At 52.6% G+C, this 24,575-nt stretch overlaps 2 protein-coding genes across 3 annotated transcripts; both read right to left on the minus strand.

The window, feature by feature from the left end:
* Positions 1 to 4,206: 4,206 nt before the first annotated feature.
* On the minus strand, positions 4,207 to 14,100 carry DRG2 (developmentally regulated GTP binding protein 2). Of its 2 annotated transcripts, XM_037385943.1 has the most exons (13): positions 13,960 to 14,100; positions 12,184 to 12,344; positions 11,656 to 11,745; positions 10,442 to 10,502; positions 9,365 to 9,455; positions 8,883 to 8,955; positions 8,666 to 8,756; positions 8,376 to 8,473; positions 7,695 to 7,771; positions 7,184 to 7,272; positions 6,180 to 6,238; positions 5,700 to 5,753; positions 4,207 to 5,615 (listed from the first exon to the last, which is right to left on the minus strand). In XM_037385943.1, exons 1-13 carry the CDS (start codon positions 14,021 to 14,023, stop codon positions 5,529 to 5,531), a joined length of 1,095 nt encoding a protein of 364 aa, XP_037241840.1. In that variant the 5' UTR covers positions 14,024 to 14,100; the 3' UTR covers positions 4,207 to 5,528. The 2 variants fall into 2 exon arrangements, with proteins under 2 accessions (XP_037241840.1, XP_037241841.1); XM_037385944.1 differs by lacking the exon at positions 6,180 to 6,238.
* A 386-nt stretch (positions 14,101 to 14,486) lies between these two features.
* On the minus strand, positions 14,487 to 24,477 carry GID4 (GID complex subunit 4 homolog). Its single transcript, XM_037386043.1, has 6 exons — positions 24,149 to 24,477; positions 21,529 to 21,588; positions 20,472 to 20,579; positions 19,742 to 19,843; positions 18,548 to 18,678; positions 14,487 to 17,314 (listed from the first exon to the last, which is right to left on the minus strand). Exons 1-6 carry the CDS (start codon positions 24,359 to 24,361, stop codon positions 17,251 to 17,253), a joined length of 678 nt encoding a protein of 225 aa, XP_037241940.1. The 5' UTR covers positions 24,362 to 24,477; the 3' UTR covers positions 14,487 to 17,250.
* Positions 24,478 to 24,575: the final 98 nt, after the last annotated feature.

Raw genomic sequence — 24,575 nt, forward strand, 5'->3', positions numbered from 1 at the left:
GCGTTCTGCTTCGCTCGCCCCAGCCTGGCACAGCTGCCTGGGACTGTACCTTTGGAACACCGGCATCGGCAGGCAGAGCTCCCAGGGTGGCAGCTCTGCCGTCTCCAGGCAGGTCTGCGGTCACCAGCCAGCCCCGGGTCCGCTTACATCCTGTTTCCAGTTACAGCTAGAGCAGGGCTCTGTGCCACCACATCGTGCCATGCCAGCCACATCACACCATGCCACCTCACCACTGCTGTGTCTCACGAGAACTCTGCATCCCAGCCCCAAGGAGCCAGCCCAGTTGGCCAGGCACCTCCCAGCTGCGGCACCTCTCATCACATCCCCTTCCTGTCACCAGTTCTGCATTGCTGTGCACCCACCAGTTCTGCATTGCTGTGCACCCACCTCCAAGCACCCACGTGCCCAGCGGGCAGCCCCACCACAGCTCTCGCTGCTCCAGCCATGAGCCGCTGGGACGCTGGGAGCACGTGGACAGGCTGGACACCTCCAGCAATGGGCAGTATGACAGCAGCGTGGCCCTCCAAGCCCCCGAGGCACTGCAGGGTGTCTCCCCTTGCCCCTCCCCGAGCACCCATCACCCCCCTGAACTGGCCAATTTCCACCCTCCACACCAAGGACAGGGACCCAGCACCTCCCAGTGATGCACACCACGTCCCTGCCTACCAGCTGCTGCCCGACACCGAGAGCTGCCCGCAAGGGAGGTGTTGTGGAAAGGAGAGAGGATGGAGCAGATGCTGGAAGCAGAGACCAGCTGGGCATGACGCGTCCTGGGCTCAGTGCTGGCGTGCACCCAGGAACGCTGGCTGACAGCCCCGGAGCCAGGTCACAGCCCCATGCCACCACCTTGGCCCCGGAGCCAAGCCCAGGGGTCCTGCAGAAGCTCAGCTGCGGGGCCAGGCAGCTGTCCTGGGGTAAAAGAGCCCCAAGGTAAAAGGAATTTGGGGACAGGGTGGTAGAACACGTGGGGCAGAGGCTCCTGGGGAAAAAGGGGTGTTTAGGGCGGGAAGCTTTGCTCTGGAGGGCAGTGGGAATGCGGGGACTGTCAGGAAGGTGCAAGTCAGAAGGTGAGATAAGGGACCTAAAGGCAGCGAGCAGACAGGCAAGGAGAAGCAGAGATGAGGACACCATACACTCGCACCCAGAGGACCAAGCCCCACGCCAGTGTCTCCGTAAGGACCAACCCTGCACACCAAGGTCCCTCCCTGGTCCTTCCCATCACAGCCTCCACGAGCCCAAGAGACAACGTGCCGCCCAGCTGGGGGGCTCACAGCCACTCACCTGGGGTACCCTAGCTCACCCGCATGGCACCGGCTCAGCTCGGCGCTGCCCAAAGCCCCCCGCTCTGCCAGCGCCGTGCTCTCGGCCTCGCTCTCTACCGGGGACCGTCACTCCCCCGGCAGCCACGGGACCATATTTGCTGCGTGGCAGCTGCAGGCTGCTGCCATCCAATGCATATTTGATGACTGCTATTATTCTCATCTCCACTCATGAGCGGAGGGATGAGAGCTAATCTTCCCTCTGCAGAGCCAGGAAGCATCAGGGAGGGAGCGGCTGGAGGGGCAGCCAGCTCTGGTGCCCCCCAGCCTGGTCCTCATCCCTTGGTGATGCGGCTGGACAGCCTTGCAGCCCCTTTCCTCCCAGGAGGTAGAGCTGTGCCACCTCGCAGCGTCACGAGCCCTCGATGTGAGCAGCTGGTGAATGGCCCTGACCCATTCCTGCCCTCAAACGGGTGCAAGTTTAGGAGAAGAACTCACAGGGACATGGGGGTGGACACACAGACACCCCCCCTCCAAAGTAGGGCTGGGACCAAGTGGTCCTGAGGCCAGGCACAGAGAAGGGATCTAGACACCCTCCATCCCGACACCACCGGACTGCCCTCTCCTCCTCGGATGTGCAGGGCATCCCCGCCTCCCTTCACAAAGCATCCGAGTGCCTCGAAGCTTCCTCCTCCCCAGCACGGGGTTCCCACCCCACCCCAACCCGGGGACCGTTTTCCAGCAGCGATGGAGCCCACGGCTCTCCCAAAGCCAGGGGCAATGAGAGCATCCTGCCGCAGGCGCTGCGCCACCCGACCCGGGAAAACCTCCGCTTCCTTCTCCTCCGTGCAGACACGTCCCTGCTGTAATGCGGTGGGTATTTATTATGCTGATTCCTCAGAAAGCAAGGGCTTAACTGCAAATTACAATCAATACCCCCCATCCCCAAGGGGCAGGTTCATCATTTAGCAGGCGCAACCAGAGGAATTCAAAACTATTTGCCAGCCATAAATCCTCCTCGCCGCAGCCTCCCCAGCCAGCCCCGCACAACACGCGATGGCTGGTTGGGGTGACCCTTGTCAGCATTTGAAACAATTAAGCTGTCACTGCGGATCGTGACTCTTATATACAGCCCTGAGCAGCACTTTGAGATGTCAGCGTGATGGGGTGAGGGAAGCTGGCTGAGGCGAGCCCGCCGCAGTAACTGTCTCTCATTGAATTAAATGAATGTATTTGGAGTCAGAGTCTCTTTTTATTACCTTGCAAACGATTCCTGACTAAATTAAATTATAAAAGGAGTGTTCAGCCAATCAAACCTGCTTGATTGCCTGGAACAGGCATTTTAAACAGAGCACGCCTCGGGCCATCACCGTTTCCAGGGCTAGATGGAGGGTGGCTGATGGGCTGCATCGCAGCCGATCCACCCCGCTTCACACCTGGAGTGCCGCCCAGGAGCGACGCACGGCCGCACTCCGCCAGCAAAGTGGGACAGGGCAGGATCCGTGCAGCCCTCTGGGAGCGGGGTACGGCGCTAATGGAACCCGAGTCAGCTGAAAGAGCAGAGGAATGGCAGGGGGCTGCAGAGCAGAAGAGCAGACCGCCAGCCAGGCTGCCGAGAGCAGCTTTCTCCGAGCATCACCCAGCCAAGCCTTCCCTCGTACAGCGGAGAAAATGCAGCGTGCTGCTCTTTGCGGGGCAAACCCACAGCTCCTGCCTGCAAACCAGAGGCAACACCTGCCTTTCTCCAAATGTGCTCAGCAAGGAGGCTCTGAGCCCATCTCCCTTCGGGAGCTCCTCCACGGAGCTAACAAAGGGTCTGACCAATTCTATAAACCACAGGAGGCTCCGGCACAATCCTAATGCTGCAGTAGATTTCCCCCCTGCCCTTATGATCTTGCTTTCTCAGGATTCAGAGAGATCTTCAGGCAAACCTGCTCCAAACTGCAATGTTTGCAGCTTTTAACGTCAGTGCAGAACAATTAGGGAAGCCGTCTGGAAGAATGAATACTGCAATTAAATGCATGCATTTTCAAATACAGCTATAAACTCGCTTGCAAAAAAGCTGCTCTCACTAAAAAAAGAAGTTAGCTTCTTCTGGCTTAACTATTTTTACTTCATCCCTATTCCAAATTTAATCATGTATCAGTTCATTTTAAACAGGATAAAATGTCCAGTTTCCTAAATGAAGAGTAAGGCTAATTAGGCAGAGGGTTTTTTGAACGATGGCAGACTAGACTAGACAATTTGCAACCTGAACGCATTGAGAGGTAGGCACTCACTGACCGAGGACATGCTTTAGCAGGCAATACTGTGCACTTCGGCCTCACACAGCACCAGCCACTTCCCCGGCCCCACACACTACCTGGCCCAAGGACCAAGCCCAGTCAGCAGTTCTGGCTGCCCGTCCATGTGCCACGGCTTGGCAGGCCTCTGGGTTTGAAGTGAAAAGTCAGAAACTCAGGGACAAAATGAAACTAAAAGACCTCTTTGTGCGGGCAACCCTGCCTGTGCAACCTTCACAGGAAATCTAAAGGGCAAGTTAATGTGCTGGAACGGCATCCCACCCAATTCACACAGAGAAGTGCCTGCTTTCCGCAGCCAGCTCAGGCATAATGCGGCTAATTTGGAGCTCATTCTCCGCTAGCTGCCTCCGCGGTCGAGATCTGCTCTGCACTCCAGCTGTGAACAAAGCCAGGAACAGGGAAGGGAACTTACAGAGTTCAAAGTCACCTTCTTAGCTTGGGTACTGTGTATAGCATCTATTTATCTCCCATCGCACCTCATCAAGTCCCCTCCAGCCACAGAGCCCTGCTTTGCAGCCATTCCCTTCACAATCTATTCCCCGCTACAACCTCCTGCAACAGCATCCAGCCCTCCTCCGGCAGCCAAAGGTAAAAAAGAGAGTTCGAAAACACACCAAACCATTTACCCACTGCAGGCAGACAGCTACAGTTCACATGAAATAGCAACTTTTATTTTCTCAAATAAAATAATCCTTCCATTTCTGCTCGATCAGTTTGTGAGGGGTGGGGAGGAACACAAAGGAGAGGGAAGGAGCCCTGCTCAGACAAGTTTGCCATCAGACCTGTCCTCACAGTTAAGAATCCACATCAGATCGAACCCTTTTTCAATGAAAGAAAATAAAAGCTATTGGCAACTCTTGATCCCAGAAGGAAAGAGCTGTTCTCTATCAGGCACTCTGAATTTTTTTAGCATCAGTATTCAATGAAAAAGCATGATTAGAAAAATCCCAGATTTCTGATGAAAAATATCCAGACAAGCAACAATGTTTAACAGGGCTGGGCTAAAACCCACGGCATGGGATGGTACCTGGAGCTCAAAGAGCTGTTACTGGAATTTAGGGGCATGATTGAGAAAGGAGATCCCAAGCGATACTCTTGGGGACTAATGGGAAGGATGAGAGCAAAGGAGAAAACTCCCACGGTAGCTCCTCGACGAGTGATATGCCAGAAGGAAATCTTCACTGCAGACTACGGCTCGTTCATCGTAACCTGCTGCAGTTCGGCCAGGTTAATCACTCACTAAAAATTTCATTTCTCATCTCTCTCAGTACCAGTTGGACCAGGATGTCCCACAAACCCTACTGCAGAGCTAAGGAGAGGCACAGAGTGCCACATTTTAGCGTTAATTGAGGTGGGACCATTATAAATTCACCAGGGGTTCTCTCAGATGCAGAGACCAACATCTCCAATGGTGAAAGCTGCAAAGACGTGTCCAGTGAGCAGGGGAGGGAGAACCTGTTTCAGATCAATACTTAAATTAAGTGAATGGATCAGCAGCAAAGCATCAGCAACGTTCTCTCAGCCCTGGCTTCCCTGTCCTCAAGCACAGGGCCATATTTGTTCACACAAACCCATAAACGGCCCACTGGTTAAGCAAGCCACTGGTAGGTTAACACATGGATCTGTATGCAAACCCTACGAGGCAGGATTTTGCTGGCTGTGGGAACTGTGTCCTAGAAAAACTGGCTCCTCTATTTTTAAGAAACATTACTTTGCCTGAAATGCTGCAAGATGGAAACTCATCTTCCCCATCCCCACCTGCAAGTACAGTAGCCTCATTTTCTGCCTTTCTCCAAGAGAAGGAACTTCATGGAAGCTTTCTTGCTTTCTTGGCTGTAGAACACATCTCCCTTTTTCTTTTTCATTTTCTTTTTTTACTCTTTTTTTTTTTTTGTTTTGTTTTGCTTTTATGTGGTCAGTTCCAATTCTAGTGATTAAAGACAAGGCCAGGCACCAGCAAAGAGGGTTACTTCTTTACGATCTGAATGACATCTTCATGCTCCATCATATGAGTTAAGCCCACTCTTTGAGGGCTGTATTTTGTGCTTGTCCCCTTTAAAGCAAAAGGGGGAGAAAGGTTAGGAGAAGATCACTCAGAGACACCTGAGGACAGATTTCATTTGCTTTAAACACTTACCCACACCAAGGCATATTTGAACTGGCTGGCTAACGATCTGTGAATCCGATGGCACTGCAAGACAGACAGACAGACAGCGTGTGAGGCAGTTCAGTGGCGCTGCTTTGCAAACAACTGGCTCAATATTCAGGAACTAGGAAAAACTCAGGCCTATGTTAGAAATTACAAAAGTGACTTTAGGAGCCAGTTAACAGCACTTGAAAGAATACAGAACAGACACAGGAATCACCAGTCCACATAAAGCCCCATTCCACTGCTTCCATGCGCTTTTTCACTGGACTGCATTAAGTAAATTTTTTTTAACCTTTTATAGCAGCTAAGAAAGCAACCTAAAGCAGACAGAATCAGTAAAGGTAACAAAAGGAGAAGCCCAAGTAAACACTGACATGTCCCAAGCTTTATGAAGCACAAATCATAGCAGGCTCCAAGAGGAACTTGCCTTCTACAGACAAGGAAACATAAAAGATGCAGAGAAATTACCACATGCTCCACAGAGGCCCCTTTCCGTAGAATAATGGCATCTGTAAAGTCTGGTCTCTCTGTGGAGAAGCAGGAGGGGGGGGAAAAGCATTGGATTTCCATCAAGTGTGTTCTAATATGCTGACACCATCTCACATTGCCTTGTGCTTACTAGTCCCAAATTCCTCCTCCCGTTACACTTGCCAGCTCCCAGACAGAACAGGTATCCATGTACTTGAGAACACCAAATCAGTTCTGTAGACACTCCAGTACCCACAAGCACAGTTACCCACGCCACACAGTCAACAGCTTCCTCACAATCCACCTCCTCCAATGCCATTCCAAATACTCGACTTATGACAAACAAAACCACCCAAGTCAAAACACACCTGCTCAAGTAAAACCAAGCCACTCTGCATTTTTCTGTAAAATCCCCATGATTTCACAGCTTAACAAGCTCATAGAAAGCTCCTTAACCTCCTCACATCCACCCAAGTTCAGTCACAGCTGTGCACAACCAAACAGGCACAAGTTATAGACATGCCTTCATCACTGAGAGAAGCTGCAAGTGAATTATAAAGCAAAAGGAGGACCAAAGGCACTCCTGAGCCTTCAGGAGCCTGGCATGGGAATCACCAAACCTCTTGCAGTAGGAACCAGAGACCTATTCTGGGTAGTGATGGGCTGAACAGTTCATCAGAGAGCATGCATAATAAGGAAAAATGTTGCGAACGTGCACACTTTATTTCCTTATATCATCCTGAAAAGTCTTATGAAAATTCAGCTCTTCTAGTGCCAAGAGAATGGGAGGGTTGTGGCGGGATACATGCATGGCTGGATCAGATGGAACAGAAAGCATTTCCCAAGAGCAGAAAGCTGGTTAGGGAGAGCACAACTGCAGCTTTCCAGGACACAAGAGACCGCTGACAGCCAGGCATCCAAGCCCTGCTGGCAGCCTGTCTGCCTTCGATGAGCAGCAGCCCTTTGTGCCTTTCAAACCTTCTGTTCAGCTAACGGTCACTTACGTCCTCGTTTTTTGGTGTAGATGCAGGTAAGTGCCAGGTATTCCCAGAGCTTCTCCAACAAGTAGTCCAGGTTCAGTTTCATGCCACAGCTGCAAAACACCAGGAACATCTCCATGGTTACTGCTGTTGTGATTTAGAGATCCAGAAGAACAAGGTTAAACCTCTTATTAAAGTACCAGGGAACAAGGAGAAAAGTCTTTTAACAAGGCTGGCAAAGGAAAAACACAAGCAGCTTTGAAGCAGCAAAGCCCCAGTCAGATATATCAGCACTTCCAAGGAAACAAGCTAGACTGGCTTACTCTGGCCTGCAGACAGCGTGGAAAAGCCAAACAGCCTGCTGTGTCAGGGGAAGGAAGCCTGGAAAAAGCCGCACAGCGGCTCCGCTTCTCACCCCAGCAGCTGCAGACAGCACTGTGAGAAGCCCCTTCTTGGGAGAAGCTGGTAAAAGGGGTATGAAATAAACCACCACACCATCTGGCCCAGCACATCAGGCAGCGTGAGAGGCTCCTACCTGATTACAACGCTGTGAGGTCTCCGAGCAAGACGATCCACTTCCTCCATAGATATCTGGTCAATCTTGTTATAAACCTAAGTCAAAGGAAAAACAACATACCCTTTAGGAAGTCAGTTCAGCAGCACCACAAGAAAAACAGACAGGTCATGTAGGTATAACAAGGTAGTTCCAGCTTCTGAAACAGAAACTCAGATCCTGTCAGCCAGAGGACCAACCAAGGCTCTTAGTAAAACAAAGTTAAAATTCAGAAGCCCAAAGGTAAGTTTGGGCCTTTTAAAGTTCTCCCTTTGGGATGACTTGCAACACATTCTCCAGGACCTTTGATTTCACACCCAGTCACTATCAAACACAAATCTTAAGTGACCTTTGGCACAAGGGACCAGTGATGAAAACCCAAGTGCAGAGCTGGCAGCGCAGGACCCGAAGGCTCCAGGCCGGGGGAGCAAACCCCATGCCACCAGGACAGCAGCGCACGCAGGCAGCCACAAGATGGCACAGGGAACACGCACACAGTACTGCCGCACCGAAAAGCTTATAAAAATCTCCCTGTCGAGTTGTGCTTTCCAGCTCTTAAACCCCAAAGCATTACTGCCCGAGGAACCAGGAGCCCAGTTCTCCTTCAGCAAAGGACGGAGATGCTCGGCGCGGCAGAAGGCAGGCTGTTTCCGAAATACTCACGTAGAGGCACGGCATGTAGACCCTGTTGCCTACAATCACATCAATGAACTCATCAGGGGAACAATCCTCTCTGAAGAGGACCTCAGCGTTGAAGATTTCTGAGGTGAGCACTGTCAAGGCCCAAACCCCAACACACCTACACACCAAGGTGAGCCAACGGGCTGAGCTTGCTTGTGAATGCCTGCTGTCAACCCAGCGAGCGCCCAAGACACCAGGCTGTCCCACAGCAGGTACCACTCAACTCCTGAGCTGCTGCTGGCTTAAGGGTCTCCCGTTTTAGGAAAGGATACTGTATTCGTGGAGGATGAGCTGCACCAACTTCTCGGAGCACTGAGTCAACGTGACAGTTGAGTTGAAGGAGATACCTCCACCCTTCTTCGGCTGCAGGGAGGCAACAAAGCAACTTAAGAACAGCCTGCAAAATCTACAGACTCCCCTTCAGTGACCTTCATCTTTGAGCACACAGGGGGACACAAGCTGTGCTTGCAGCAGTCCAGGAAACCTCACCTTGAAGTAGATATTTGGTTTACTTTTGTTCAGCCGGATTCCTACAGATTCCAGTTCTTTCTCCAGCAAGGCCCTGCAGGGACACTGCACATTAGCACCTGTGAGACTGAGCGCAGTTAGGTGACACCCATGCCCTTTCCTTTCTGACTATCATATCGATAGAGCCTCGCCGTAAGCTTTCACTGCAACCTGAACACCACAGCTAACGCAGGACAGTCTGCAGTGGAAATCTAGGTTGAAATCCCCATCTCTGAACAGCCATCCTGTGGGAATGATCCTTCAGCTGAGAAGCCCAAGCCAGTTAGCTAGCATGCTTCTAACGGAGTACAACCTCCATCTTATGCTCAACAGCTTAAGTACTGGTACCCCAATGTGTACAGGACATAACACTTCAGGGAGCTGGCATGTTTTCTGGGCACGAGGGACCCCCTGAACCTGGCCCACCACACCACAGTTCCACATGCCCACAAGCACACGCTCACCTCTGTACTTCACCCTTTGTGGCATCCAGCATCATAATAACAACGTCTGCCGTCCTGGCCACAGCTATCACCTGCCGACCTCTGCCCTTCCCTGAGAAGAGAGGAGACGGCCATACATCAGCAAGAGAAACCAGCTACGAGTTCTGCGACAGACAGGGACTCCTGCACTGCTCAGCTGCTTGGAAGCAAGGAAAAAGATCCCGCAGTGCTGTACTGGCTGTAGTCAGCTGCTCAACGGCCCTGAGCAAGCACATCTGGTCCACCCATATTGTCTTATGTCCAGCACAAATACTCTTTGCTGCTGCTCCTCCACCACAGGTTACACGAACTCTTGTGTGTAAAGCTGAGTACGGCTGCATGGGTGGAAATGACATCTCTGCCATCAGGACAGACATCCCCAGACATGTGCAACAGTAGCAGCTCTAGGCAGCAGAGACAGCTTACCCAGACCAGTGATGTGGGTCTAGGGCCGCTGTGCAGAGGCGTTCCATAAACTTTCTGGCCAAAAAGGAGAGAGATGCCAGGCCATGTTCCTCCAAGAATAGACCATTAGGAGATTTTCCTAAGTTTCCCAAGGATTATGGAATCTGACATGATTTTCCTAAGCTTCATAAGGCATCTTCTGACATGACCAGCCAATCAGGACAAGGATGAAGCAGAAGGACAAAGCCAACACCTCTTCCCAGAATCAGAAGTCATGGGAGGACTGGCAGGAACCCAGGAAATTAGTCAAAAGAGGTTACTGTTTAGCTGTAATTTCCCCCTCCGCCTCTCCAGCATCTTTCTTTAGATTTCCTCAGTACCAGAAAACAGATGAGCAAGATAACACTCACGCAAGAAGGTGAGAAGTGACTGGCTTGCTTTGGCTCCCACCTCCAGAAAAGCATCTTTCTGCTACATATAGAACCTTATGTGGGCTCAGGGATAAGAATCGTGCCTCACATAAGATCAAGGACTCTAAAATTTGGAAAACCAATGTGGGAACTATTGGCCCAGGAAATCTGCTAATGTTTGAGACACCCAGGTACACTATTGAGGGCAAATGCCTACTTTACATGAACACAGAGATCAGTCAACCTTGTGCCGCTCCTTCGATGATTCCAGGCAGATCCAGCAGCTGAATATTGGCTCCTTTGTACTGAAAAGGAAACAGAAGGATGGGAAGTTGAAAGCCTTGTGCAGGGCATCTGAGCTGCCTCAAAAGCCCCAAGCATGCGCTGGGGTCCAAAGCCTGCAGAGAGTGGAACTGAATGAACCTGACAGAGCAGGACAATTTTGCACAAAGCTGGTGGCTGTTTTGTCAAGGCAACCTCCAGTGTGTTTCCTATGAAGCTGCATTAAACACCACATACTGCAGTACGTTAGGTCCTGACCTCCTAAAGCATCACATGATTGCAGTGTGAGAAAGCACCAGGAAAACAGCACGTTATCCTGGGTGGGTGAAATGGAAAGAAAAAAACCACCTTACTTTCTTGGTCTAACAAGAAAGCACAGTAACAGGCAAGCGCCACCATCTCTTACTGAGATGGATCAGAACTATTCAGACGTGTTGCGGGTCTTACCAGGAAATAACAGGGGACTTTCATCCAGCACATCTGCAGGGGCATTAGTTTTCAAGCTATTGTTGCAGCAAAGTCCTCAGTGACAGCTTTAGCGACTGACTGCAGCTCACAGCTGCATTTGGATGCATTACAATATTTGTGTTCTTTCTAACACCAACACAGTTACTGCCATTATTTAACTCCGCTTTCAATTCTGACCCAGATTTTCTCATTACTCTTGGACACTTTTCAGTTTGATGCCCTTTATCATTTGCTTTACTGATGGATGCTTAGGCCACCACTAATAAAACTCCTCAAGGACAGGAGTAGTTGTATTTTCTTTCAAAACTGATCACAGTACAGATTGCCTCTTTTAAAGCTTCATTAAAAACAAATCTGTCAAGGTTTCCAGCCATCTGGTCAATGGCGCCAATAGCGGTTATAAAAAATTCAGCTGAGAATTGTCGTATTGCTCTGGTCAGTCGAACGGCAACATACGAAACCCTGTTCAGGATTGACTGCCTGATGAGTTATGCAGCCCAGGGAAGTGCTAAATCAGCACTGCAGGCTGCAGAAGACCTGATACCACAAGCACTCAAGACTTCCCAAAGTTTAAAGCAGAAGTCAGCAGAGACCTTTGGGTAACAGTGCTTCTTAACAGCAGCACAAGTGTATCTGGTGCAAACAGACACATTTATATGTCTGGCTTTCTTACCACTGCTATGCCAAAGGGAGGAGAATCCTACTTACTTCTATGACTCCTGGGATACACGTCAGGGTTGTGAACTCGTAAGATGCAGCTTCGCTGGCAGTTGAGGTCATTAAACTCAAAAACGTGGACTGAAATGCAAGAGATCAGCATCACTAAAGATACACTAATGAAAGCACCAGTGAATGTTCAGCAACACAAGTAACACCAGTGTGTTCCTCAGCTTTTAAAAGTCGTGTTGTGGCTGTTCCAGGCACAGAGACTGAAGCAGTGATGGGACAGCCAGCAACTCCACCAAACAAAGGTAAATCTCATCCTCCCACCTATTTCCTCAGCAGTGCCATGGCTGAGCAAGCCCAGGTTTCAGACTGTTACCACAGCACACCGCACACAAGATGAAGGAGTGTCTTCCCCAGCTCTAACTTTCACCCCTCAGCATACAATAACCTTCTGCTAACTCATGGCAAGAAGATGAAAGATGAGGAGAGGGTGGATATCCACTTTACAGCCACTGCTAACCACAAACTGGAAACACACATGCCACGCAGTTAACATAGACACTCACTGACCTTACCCACAGAAGGAAAACCGATCAGTGCCACCCGGGCATCTCCAGATTTCATCACATCAAAGCCTTCTCCTTTAGCAGCTGAGGACTTGGAGGGTTCTAGCAACTGAGCTCTGTATTTTGCAAGCTTCGCCTTCAGCAGGCCGAGGTGGTACTCAGTGGCTGGAATAAGACAAACACAACAACTGGTTGACAGAATATTGCCGATAACTCACTTCTAGAAATAAGAACTTTTCGGTCAACGTCTTAACCACTGTCACATGCACGAGCTACCCCCCTGCTGTTCCGTAACCTTTTAAAATACTGGCCATGGAAAGCAAAGCTTCTAGGGACCTGCACAGAAAGTCAGACTCAAAAGAAGTAAGCAGCCAAAAACCTCCCAAGTAAAAGGAGCGAGCCAGAGGGAGAGCAGGTGAAGGAATGAACAGGTGAAGGGAGCCAGCTGAGAAGGGAGAAAACACAGGGGGAGCGGCCACTCCTCAGCAAAGGTCCCTCCTTACACCCGGTCGCATCCAGCACTCTGAAACCACAAGGTTTTTTCCCCTCTGCTCATGTCAAGTTTTAAAGACATGTTCAACTGGGACCTCACATGCGTGAAAGTACTTTATTGACTTATTCTTAACAAAACACCTGAATTTACACGATAGAGGGGAAAAAAAAAAAAGAAGGTACTTATTTCTGTAGAAGCTCTCTTTGTAACAGAGAAGGGCAAGAAACCCAAGCATTTATGGCATTTACTGTTTTTACACTTTCCATTATTTACCACGCCTAAAGCCTCCAGAAGGAGTGAGGTGCTGGGCACCACCAGCAGAACTTGTGGGGAGCTCTGCTCCCCAGTCCCCCCTTTAGGTTAAGGCATTCAAACACCAGCTTGGGGACCCTGCAGCAGACAGCGCCGGGCCCTTTGCACCAGTAGCACTTGGGGTCCTCAGCCCAGCTCTGAGGAGTCAGGGGTGCCACCAGGGCTGCAGCCCGCCCCTCCTCCAGGCGTGTGGCCCGAGGCTTCCCACCCACACAGGCCAGGGCATCAACAGCATGGAAAGGGGGCGGCTGGCAAGAGGGGCAGCCCTCCACACCCCCTCCCAGGCACCCTTCTCCCCCATACACCCCTCTGCCATGTACTCTTCTGCCCCATACAGCCCCCCCCCCCAAGCACTCTTCTGCCCCATACACAGACACCCACACACAGACACCCTTCTCCCCCATACAATCCCCTCCAAGTACCTTTCTCCCCCACAGCCCCCCCCGCCCCAGACACCCTTCTCCCCCATACAGCCCCCCGCCCCCTTCTCCCCCATAAACATGCCCCATCCCAGGTACCCTTCTTCCCCATACCCACCTCTGCGCAGACACCCTTCTCCCCCATACTGCCCCCCCTCCCCAGCCTCTCGGCCCACCCTGCTCCCCAGCCTCCCCCCCAAGCCGCTCAAGCCCCCCGATCCAGCCCCTTGTACCCCCTCACGTCCCCCAGCTTCACAAACCTCCCCACAGCCCAGGCCATCCTCTCTTCCCCCGGTTTCCTCCCAGCGCCCCCATAACCTGGCAGCCATACCCCCGCTGCCCCTCACACCCCCGACCACCTCTTCCCCCGCCAGGGGCTCTGCCCCGGCCGGCATCCCCAGGTGCCTCAGCCCCCCTCAGCCCCCCGGCCGGCATCCCCAGGTACCCCGGCCCCCCCTCAGCCCCCCCCGGCCGGCATCCCCAGGTACCTCAGCCCCCCCCGGCCGCCCCTCAGCCCCCCGGCCGGCATCCCCGGGTACCCCGGCCCCCCCCGGACCTTTGTTCTTCTGCGTGCGTGCGATCTCCTTCTCGATCTCGGAGATCTTCTCCAGGATACCCATGGCGGGGCCGGCCGGGCCCGCTCCCCAGGCCCCGCACGCCGCACGCCGGAAGCGCCGCCGGCCCCTCCGTCCGTCCCCCTCAGGCGCCCGGCGCTGCGCTCCCGCCGCGCCGTCCGGCCGCCTCCCGCGCCCGCCTTCCGGGTTCCGCCCGCCGCCAGCCCCGGGCACGGCCCGGCGTCTCGGAACGGGGTCGCGGGGGGGCGGCTGGTAACGCCAGCTGCCGGGGAAGGGGCTAACGGGAGCTGCTGATAGGGAAAGCTATAAGGAACCAGGCAGGCTTCAGAGGGAGCCCACACACACAGGCCTTGCCCCCCCTCCTGCTCCTCTAATTAAGGCCGGATCCTGCAGTGAAGGCAATCAGCAGCTTAATGGATTCCTGGAGAAGTCCTTGAGGGAGATGAAGCACAGCTCTCCCCCCCAGAATCAAGACGCGCTTTGCTCGACAAACACAGGCAGACACAGATCTCTTAAATACATTTCATGTTTAATTTGGACATCGATCGCTCCACAAAACGCCTCCTCAGCCCCTGCTCTGCCTGCCCACGGTACCCCCCTTCTGCAGCCAGCGCGGGTCAAAAGAGACATCGCAGCCTATTCCAAGGCCAAACACCCCATCTCTTACCTCCGCACCCCAGATCCTCCCCCGGTCGGCTCTCTCTCACCACACCACGACATACGTAACATCTCTCCTTAGCTCAAACAACAGGTCAAAAGAAAACAAAAACCAAAACAAAAGCCTTAGAGGAGGAAAGCTCTGAACACCAGCCCCGGCAAACCTCTCTGCTCCACGACCTGCTCTGCACCCACCAGACACGTCCCACGGGGCGGCATCACCCCGGCAGTTTTGGATTTCAGCCAAAATTGGCTTTGGAATGGTGGGAAGGAGACAGGCAGAGAGCAGGATGCTCCTTCCCCACCCTTCTCGCAACATATCAAGTCTCAAAAGAAAAACGTCAGAGGGTTTGGAGTAGTTATACACATTAAACAACCCCAGGACCCTTCCTAACCCAGCTTCTGCCAACGACCACAGTGTTAATTCAACTAAATCACGTCAGAAACCCAAGTGTCACACTGGCATTGACAGCCCTGGGGAGCCAAGGAGACCAGTGCCGCCACCAATATTGCACACAGACGGCTCCGGAGGGCTGTGAAGAGCCGCTGGGAGCTGGGTCCCTGCGCCCACACAGCACCTGGGAGGAGGCTTTGCCCCCACGCTTGGTCACAGCAGAGCAGCACCACCAGCTTTCACCACTAAAACCAGGATGTCTCCCAGCACCCTCGCAAGGAAGCTCCTCTCCCCACTGCCAAAGGGAGAGTTTCTCCAAGAAGAGCTGAATAAAACGGGAATCTGCTTCCCAACTGCTGTGCTCGTAGCTGCTCTCCCTCCACACCTCAAATCGCAACCCCACTTGCCTTCACACTACTCTACAAATCTACCTGCCACGGCCAGGGCAATGACACATGCTTCCCTCATTGCAGGGGGCCACCAAGGGCCAGGTGTCCCCCATCTGCTGTAGCAGGTGTCTCTCCGTTTGTGCTGGGGAAAAGGATTCATCTGCAGCAAACAGCACACAAGGCAGGTGACTTCCACATCACCTCCTGAGACCAGCCCTGCCGCTTCTCCGATCGTGCAAGATCCTTACTTACTCGGAATAGAAGAAATGGGCTCACCGAGACCTGAATACTTTCTTGTTAAGGCTTAAACTAGCAATTCAGCTGCTGCAATAAACCAGACAGACACTATGCAGATAGGAAGAAAAGTTAGTTAAAAAGAAGAAAACCCAAACCACCTTGGCGCTAGGCAGGCAGAGGCTTCGCTTTCCTCTCCCAGGCAGCAAACCCGCCCTCAACACCCACCAGGTTAGCGCATGACACAAGCCAGCTTCAATGGGGTTCTTTTTAAAACAGCCAGGAAAATGCAAACTAAACTCTTCACAAAAGCCCTGCAGGTGGGACTGTCACATTAAATATACAACCAAGGCCAATTTTTAAAATGTCTTTAAAAAAAAAAACCACACGGCCATACACACACACTTTGGCACACAAGCCTTAAGTTATATCCATTGAAACGTTTCAAAGTCAGAGGAGAGCTACTGGGGGGGGGGGGAGGGGGAGGGCGGGGGTTGTCGGTTGTTGGGTTTTTTCCGTTTTTTTTTTTTTCTGCCTTGTAGAAAGGTATCAAGCAGTGGTGTTGGTGAAGTATGAAGAGCAAGTACAAATGCTGAACATTCCCAGAGCTTGTCCCTGCAATGCTGCTCAACACTTGCACTCCCATTACTTTCCCAAAGCGGCTAGCTGATTACATACATGTATATAAAAACTAACACAGACATTCCTGGTTTTCAATGTGAAAACGGTAAAATGTAGTCGAGTACTTGTGCACTTGCCATAGGGTCCTTTGGAAAAGGAACCATAAAAATATATATTTTTTTTAATAGAAGTCTTTTTTTTTTCCGTTTTTTTTTTTTCTTTTTTACCCTTAACTTAAGTAAAGAGCAAATATACACCTATAAGCAGAGTTCAGATCCACTTTACTGAGAGCCTGGAAGTCCATACGTCAAATTAATTCCCAGTGGCGTATCCAGACACCGGAACAGCTCCCAGCTCCAAAGGGCTGGCGTTCCTGAAAGATCTGCAGCTCCGGCTAACCTCATTAGCCAGCGCAAAGCAAAGACTCATTCAAGCCTTATCTGTCTCAGCCAACACTCCCCCAACAGACTCTGCAGCCGAGCAGCTCTCTGCCAAGCAGAGCCTCACACATGGGTCCCGGCTCTGGGAGCATCAGAGCTGGCAATCTGGGCCACAAACCTGAGTCCTGGCGATTTCAACCCATTATCAGGCCGTAACAATGAAAATATAAGCACCGAGCTTATATTTTCTTATTACTTGGAGGACAGACCACTGATTCCAGCTACTGAGAAACAGCTTCCAGAGGAGAGCCGGGAGAAACTTCAGTGATAGAGAAACTAGCTGTGCAATAAGAAAGTGCATTTAAAGGTAGCTTAAAACCAGATTAAAGATCAAATCGCCACTCGACAGGAGGGAGAATCAAGCTCCAGCAGCCACACTCCTCGGGCTGAGTGAGTTAACATTCAGGCTCTCTCTCGTGAGTCCGAGGGGCAGGAGAGAAGCGTGCATTCCCGTGCTCCAACAGGGACACAGTTCTCCTGGCAGGCCATGCTCTCCTGCCCGGTTTTCTTCTGTGCAGTATCAGTTCTGGACAGCTGTCATCGGAATTCGTAGATAGGAGCACTGTGCTCAGGAACGTGAGTTAAATTCAATGACTGATACCTGGGACGGAAGGAAAATATGGATAAGAGGATTACATAGAGCAAGAGAACTCCCCTAGCACTAATGGCTCCTGTTTGGCAGGCCACAGTGCAGACATCCTGGTGGCTGGCTCTTCTCTCCCCCTATACAGTCTCAAGAGTCAAACCTCGGACGTGTTCATGCACCCAACACCCACTTACCCACAGTGCCAAAACCCTGTGAGGACTTGGCATCGCTCCTCATTTCCATTCCCGTGCCTCTGAGCTACTTGCAGCCAGGCTGTGTTTGAGGTGGGCTGACTGTGGTTTTTGGACACCTTTTGAAGTTCAATGACTTTCATGTTCAAACAGTGTTTGCTACAACTGCAAATTGCACTCAGGTCTTTCAAAGCTTAGCTTGAGGGGATGCGTCTGAAAGCCTCCCAGGTAGCTTCCCTCCCCGCCCCCCCCCCCCCCCCCCCCCCCCCCCAAGAGCTTCTAGCCACCCCACAGATTCACTTGCTGTGTAAGACAAATATCCAAGGCTGTCAGAGGGAAAAGAGCTTTCCACAGCTACTTGTCAGATGGCTGGTTCTAACAAGAAATCAACCAATTAACTTGGACCATTCCCTTGTCTTACAGCAACACCCCAAGGACCTTGGACTACAAAGCACTGGCCTAACAAGATTTCTGCCTGAAGGGAACAACAGCCAAGCTGTTACATGTGAGGGCCAAGTCATGGAGAAGCTTGAAGCTTGAATCACTGAGCAGAGCATAAGCTGAGGGAGTGCAACCCTGCTCACTATATCAAGCTGCCCTACACTTGCCTATCCTCACAGGAGGGCAGAAGCAGGCAAGCCCTGCGAGTGTTTGCACTGGAGACAAGGCTTCTGGAGGGATGCTTCTAGTGAACCACAGCTGGTGTCTGCCTCCCAACGTACCTCACTGCTGCACCAGACCATTGCTTCGCTGGGCCACAACGCACCTCCAGACCTTGCACCTCTCCTGCTCCACCTTGCCAGCCCAATTATTCCCCGCCATGTAAAAAGGGCAGCACTTCAGAGCACACAAATGGACTGCACTAGACTGCTCTGGCCAAGCGTGGCACAAAAGCCCTCCCTTCTGCCCCGAGGTCCAGCCACCAGACTGAATCTCCTTCCCAGCCCAGAGAAGCACTGCCTGGACACTCCCAAGGCTGCAGACAAACAGAAGAGGAGTCACGGCTTGGTTTGAGGAGCCACCCTTCAGTCCGCAGGAGGAAGGAAAGCTTCCTTACCATTCTGAACTCCTATGGTAGTAATAGCCCTCTATAGATGCTGCTGACTTCTGGAAGCAGATGTAATAGAAACCAGCAAAGGAAGCACCGCTGATGTCTTTGATAGTGTGATCTGGGACTAGGAACTGTTCCTGTACACAAAACAGACTGCATTTTAAAATGTCGGTCAAATACAACCCCCCTGCCCTGCCCTCCCAAACTGACTACTGGCACCCGTTAACACGAAGGCATTCCTGCCCCAGCACTCCCTGCACTCGCAGCAGCCCAAACCACAGACCAGCATGTTCTTTCACCACCTGCCACTGTAGGCATCTTACAGGGAAACAGACAACTGAGAACAGAACCAGTTTTAAGAGTGCACAGGATCAATTTCAGTTCAATACCTTCCCCCTGCAAATCAGAAGCCAATTGCAAAATCAGGAATTGGAGCTGCCCGATGACGAAGAGAAGGCTCCAGGGAGACCTTATTGCAGCCTTTCAGTACTTACTTATAGGGGGCTTATGAGAAGGGTGCAGAGAGACTTTTTACCAGAGCCTGTAGCAACAGGACAAGGGGTAACAGTTTTAAACTAAAAGAGGGCAGATTTAGATTAGATGTAAGGAAGAAATTCTTTACTGTGAGAGTGGTGAGGCACTGGCACACATTGCCCAGAGAGGTGGCAGATGCCCTGCCCCTGAAAATATTCAAGGCCAGGTTGGACAGGGCTCTGAACAACCTGGTCTAGTGAAAGATGTCCCTGCTCATGGTGGAGCAGCTGTACTAGACAATCTTCAGCCATCTCTTCCAACACAAACCATTCTGTGACCCTACAACTTCCTCCCCTGGCAGCTGCACAAGGCTCACATAAAGAGGGAGGAACCAATCCAGCTACAGTACAGAAATGTGCAGACTGTCCAGTTTGCATCAAACACCCAGGCCCTGCACAGGGACTGGAGACACCAATTCTCTCATCCTCTGGATCACCACCAAGCCAGATTTTCCTGTTGTGTTTTTAGCCACGACTGCAGCCCTTAAGGATGCAATTAGCTGGCTAGACAGGAGTCACATTGGAATTTGCAACTATGGTGGGTTACGAGGTTGGTAGGGTGAGATGTGTCATTAAACCATCATTGCTGAAAAAGCTTTCAGGCACCACAAGCCTCTGTCAGTCGTTTGTAAGCAGCACATCAGAGAAGGAGTCATGTGGAGTTTACCTTCCATCTCATGAAGACATAGTCCCCATTTTTCAGATCCTCATAATCAAAGTCATCAGAGTTAAATGTTTTTGCATACTGGTAAAAAGCCTGGAACTTCCCCTGAAACAAAAAAGAAAAGAAAAAACCAGGATGCTTATACCAGTAGAGCTCACTAGTGCCAGCTGCTATTTAGGAGGGAAAAACTGCTACAGAAAAGGACCATCCTCACCAAAGGGGTTGCTCTTCCCTCAGAGCAGTGCTAAACGCACACCCAGGACTAGCACAGGGCAGCTCAAAGGACTGCCAGTCACCCACAGCCATATCCAGCCCAGCTAGAGAAGTTCCTACACTTCCAGAGGAAGATATTTTGACGGAAACATAATAAACATCAAAGTCTGGCAAAAAACAGTAAAGGTCAAGGCAGCCAGGCAACCAGCTGGCTGCTGCAGCCCTGATCCTGAGCACATTCTCCTAAGGGGGTCAAGAGATGGGGATTGCTCCTGCTCCCTTCCAGCCCCAGGGCCAGCAAGTGGAAAACAAGATGCCCCCTCCCTCATCACGGATCACAGCCAACAGCCTCCTGAAGGGTGCTGCAAAGATCCCAGCGGTGGAAGGAGGGAGACACCCAAAAAGGAGAGGTTTCCAGGCCCTTCTGGCAGCTCTTGCATGGGCACACGCTGCACCTCACCTCCAAACCAGCTGCTCAGCCAGAACTGCAGACACCTATCTGCCCCCCAGATTTATTTACCCAGTGTTTACGATCCACATCTTCATCAGCATCCCACTTGCGCGTTAAGAAAGGATGCTTTTTACTGATTATTTCGCCTTCAAAGAAAGTGGTGAGGGTTGGGTACTCCTAGGAGAGAAGAGACACACAAATGAGAGGTCAGAAGGTTTGTCATCTAGAGACAGAAACTCAAATGCAGATGAGGTGCATGCGCTCAGCAAAAAGCAGCATCTCAGAGCGAGAGCTTCAGGCAATCCCAGGCCAGTGCTCCCATGCCTCCAAGCAGCACACTGACTCGTCCTGCCCCACACCTTTTAAAAGTCTGACTCGCATGCACAGCCTCCACCCTCTTATTCCAGCCTCTCTATTCACGTTCATGAAACCAGCAGGAGCCGCACCAGAGCTGGACTGCAGGGAAGCTCCCAGCTGGACAATCACAAGTGACCATTTACAGCCAGCACTGCCCCTCAGCCATTGCTGCACAAGTGCTACAAAGCTCAAGAGCTGGATTAAGCCACCCCACCACAGGAAAAGGTGCTTCACATTGGCACCGAATTAGGAGAACACAGGCAGGGAACAGCAGACTCAGCTGGAGAGAGCAAACCTCTCCAAGCACTCCCATGTAACGACAGACATGCGGTGCGCTACAGCTGAAAGCATCATCACCCCTGGGAGACAGTTCTCACTGACTGTCTGACATTACCAGCAATCTTAGAGAATGGATAGCGAAGGAAGTATGCAAAGATCTGACTGTTCAGGTCCTGGTTTATTTACTTTCAGCAACACACCACCACTGGTAGAGTGCCTAAAGCTGACTGCAGGGTCAGATTTGGTTCTGCTCAGACCTTAAGGTATGCCAGATAAGCCTTCCTTGTTCAGGACTCCCATCAAGGCCCACCGTACTTGCTTGACATGCCAAGAACAACAGACTGAAGCTATTAAACAATTTAGTGGTTAAATCTACTGTACGCTCAATCCCTCCACTTCCTATTTCTGGTGGCAGCTTCTCCCACCCCACCAGGAAAAAGAAAAGCCTTTACACAGCACCTTTTCTTGTTGTTTTGCAGTTAACACTCACCTCTGTAAGGCCTTTAATCTTCAAGTATCCACAGAGATAGGAATTTTCCATATCCACATGCTAGAAAAGAGCGCAAAGTCCAACCATGAGCATAAAGGCACCCCACTGATCCAAAACAGTTTCTAACCCCTCCAAGGCTGATTTCAGCTTCAGCCAGTACAGACAGTGCAGCTTACTGCCCAATGCTCACAGGGGCAGCCCTTCCCCACACCTGGGAACCACTCAGAAAGATCATTTACAGGTCAGCTCACCTCTGAAAGCCCCCACATCCCAGGCCTGACAACACCCTGCCTGCTTCCAGCTCCAGCACACCGAGGCAGCACCCTCTGCCCAGAAGTCCCCAACAGTAACAACCCCCGGCTCCCCACTCACAAGGAAGCAGACTCAGCTTTCTCCAAGTGAAAGCACCACTGGCAGAATCACACATAAGCCCAGCCCTCACACTTACCAGTCAACTGCCACCAGCAAACTGGTGTTCAGGTAAGAAAAAGAGTAAAAAGCATCTATTTACTGGAGATAATTCAGGCTAAAGGAAGCAAGGCCCTAAGCTTTGCCATCTGCTTATTTAACAGGCCTGACCCATGCCTCTCTAACATGCTACCTGTACGCTCTGCCTAGAACCCAGTCTGGCGGCACAGCACATGCCAAAGCCTGCTCAGAAGCCAGACGATGTCTCATACATTCTGAAGGAAGCCCAGATCGAACGCTTTTATGACACCCTTGAAAGAGTTACAGGGCTGCATCTCGCTGCTTCTGTTGTGCAGAAACTAAACAGGGGGCTGTGTCTGTTCCAAGCAGGGAATTTAAAACCAGGGGATTTTCCAAGCTTTTCCCCGACATCTCCAGATCCATTATCAAAACAAGAAGTGACTTATTTGGGGAAGCACAAACATCAACTATGAAAAGATGGATCTTCCCCACCTGTGATCAAAGAAAAGCAACATTTCTCTGCGCTCAGCACAGGGAGAGAGGGCAGCCACCTCTTCTCAGCTGACACCCATGAAACAGCAGCATTTTTAGCACAAAGCACAAAGCCACCGCCAGCCCCTGTGAGAAGGCAGCGTGCAGTGAAACTGATCAGCCATAGGATGTCCCCACCACAGCAAACCAGGTATGCTTGTGCTGTTGACAAGTGCAGGACTGGACATGAAAACACAGTCCAGTTCAAATGCTGCCCCATCTGCTGACCCTGGGGCTCTGACACTACTCCACAACAGCAGCACATGTGTCAAGCTTCATCACTGCACTCGCTACATGCTCAACCACGGTTCCCCAGATCCCATGCCACCAAACTGGGAACAAAGCTGTGACTCGCAGGGTGCTCTATAGGAAAGCATGTATCAGATGTCTGGCTTGCCCGCATACTAATGACTCCACACCTCGCCAGCTCTGCCCAAAGTTATTGTGCCAATGCCTAGGACTAAAAATAAAGCACACAGTGTGACAATGACTACAGGGAGGAATGGAAAAGCCACACAAGCCAGCATCCCGACTCCCCACCACAGCTGGGCACAACAGCTGTCTGGCTGCATTCCTGCCACAGACAAACCACTGCACTTTGTCCCAGGTTCCCTGCTCAGCCTAGGGCAGCCTCCAGCACCCCAGGGATAGGGAACCCTGGGTCCCTGGGCCAGCTGAGCCATGCTCTGCCAGCCAGCCAGGGACTGGGATCCCTGCTGATTTCCAGCCAGGACTGAAATGCAGGCTGTCCCGCTGGTAGAGACATCCCCGGACACCACCCACTCTTAAGCTGGGCTCTTACCCTTCCACCCTGTGGCATGGAGGTGCACGGCCACTCCATAGCCCGAAGGGAATGAGGGAGGAATCCCAGGTTACAAACCTTGCCAGGCCCAGTGGGAACAGGGAAAAAAGATGAGGGGGAACAGCTTGAGTGCAGTGGGCCCTTCGCAGGGTTTGAGGGGAAGGGAGCAAGGGCGTGGCCTTGGACTTCACTGGGTCTGAGAGAAAGGAGTCTCTCCTGGGGTCTGAAGGGAAAAAGACAGGGTCTTCTCCCCAATGATGAAAGGAAGGCAGAGTGCACGGGGGGCAGAGATATCGCCAGAGCCTGAGGACCCGCAGTCATTACTGGGCTTGATGGAACCAGAGGTATTGCAGGGAGGCACTGCCAGGTCAGAGGCGAGCGGGGCAGGTACTACAGGCCATTCCAAGCCTGGGGGAAGCCTCCTGCTGAGGCCTCCGCCACCCCGGTCCCACCTTGCTGGGGCTGAGGGGAAGTGGGATGCTGGGACTAAAGGAAAGGGGTCTCCCCACCTCCTCCACAGGCCTCGCTAGGACGCTGGGGATGGGACACACACCAGGCGCTGGTCCTGAGGGAACCGGCGGAGGGCTGGCAGCGACCCGCGCCGGGGGAAGGGGGGCACAACTGGGGCCTGAAGGGAAGGAGCGCAGGGAGGCCGGCGGCAGCCGAGGGAAGAGAACCAGCGCCCGGACCTGAGGGGCCGGGAAACCGGGCGGCGGCAGTTTTAGGGCCTGGGAGGGAACCGGCGAGGCGACCGCGGCCTGAGGGGCCCGGCGGGACGGACCCGGCGACCGCGGCCTGAGGAGAGCGGGGCCCCGTCGGGCCCCGGGGGGTGTGGGCGGCCGCCGGCCGGCCCCTCACCTGCATGACGACCTCCACCTCGTAGGCATTGCCCTTGCTGCGCTGCTGCCCGCGGAACTTGGCGCCGCTGTAGAGCAACGAGGTGGCCACGCCGGGCTGCGCCGTGTTGATGGGGGGCGGCGGCACCAGACTGCTGGCGGCCGCCCCGGAGGACGCCGAGGAGGCCGAGCCCGCCGCACCGCCCGCACGGCACCGCTCGCTCCGCACCGGCATCTCGGGAGGGTCCCCGGGCGCCAGCGTGGCCGGGGCCGAGCGCGGCCGGGGGCGCCGCCCGCTCGGCTCCGCTCGGCTCCGCGCACGCCGAGGCCGCCGCCGCCTGGCTCAGGGCCTCCCGGCAGCGCCTCCGCGCGCTCCCATTGGCCCTCGCGGGCGCCGCGGAGGGGCGGTACCGAGCGCCGATTGGCCGTCGGCGCAGGGCACGCGCTTC

The sequence above is a fragment of the Falco rusticolus genome, chromosome 4 (genome assembly GCF_015220075.1).
Source record: "Falco rusticolus isolate bFalRus1 chromosome 4, bFalRus1.pri, whole genome shotgun sequence".
Taxonomy (NCBI): domain Eukaryota; kingdom Metazoa; phylum Chordata; class Aves; order Falconiformes; family Falconidae; genus Falco; species Falco rusticolus.

Excerpts from the sequence above, each read along its gene's own strand:
- GID4 (XM_037386043.1), bottom strand. The coding sequence starts at position 24,361 with ATGCCGGTGCGGAGCGAGCGGTGCCGTGCGGGCGGTGCGGCGGGCTCG. Across the intron at positions 20,580-21,528 it reads AGATTAAAGGCCTTACAGAG|GAGTACCCAACCCTCACCAC; the intron begins GTGAGTGTTAAC and ends CTTCTCTCCTAG. Across the intron at positions 17,315-18,547 it reads TACCATAGGAGTTCAGAATG|GTATCAGTCATTGAATTTAA; the intron begins GTAAGGAAGCTT and ends CTTCCGTCCCAG.
- DRG2 (XM_037385943.1), bottom strand. The coding sequence starts at position 14,023 with ATGGGTATCCTGGAGAAGATCTCCGAGATCGAGAAGGAGATCGCACGC. Across the intron at positions 9,456-10,441 it reads CATCGAAGGAGCGGCACAAG|GGAAGGGCAGAGGTCGGCAG; the intron begins GTTGACTGATCT and ends CTCTCTTCTCAG. Across the intron at positions 5,754-6,179 it reads GGGCCTCTGTGGAGCATGTG|TGCCATCGGATTCACAGATC; the intron begins GTAATTTCTCTG and ends TCTGTCTTGCAG.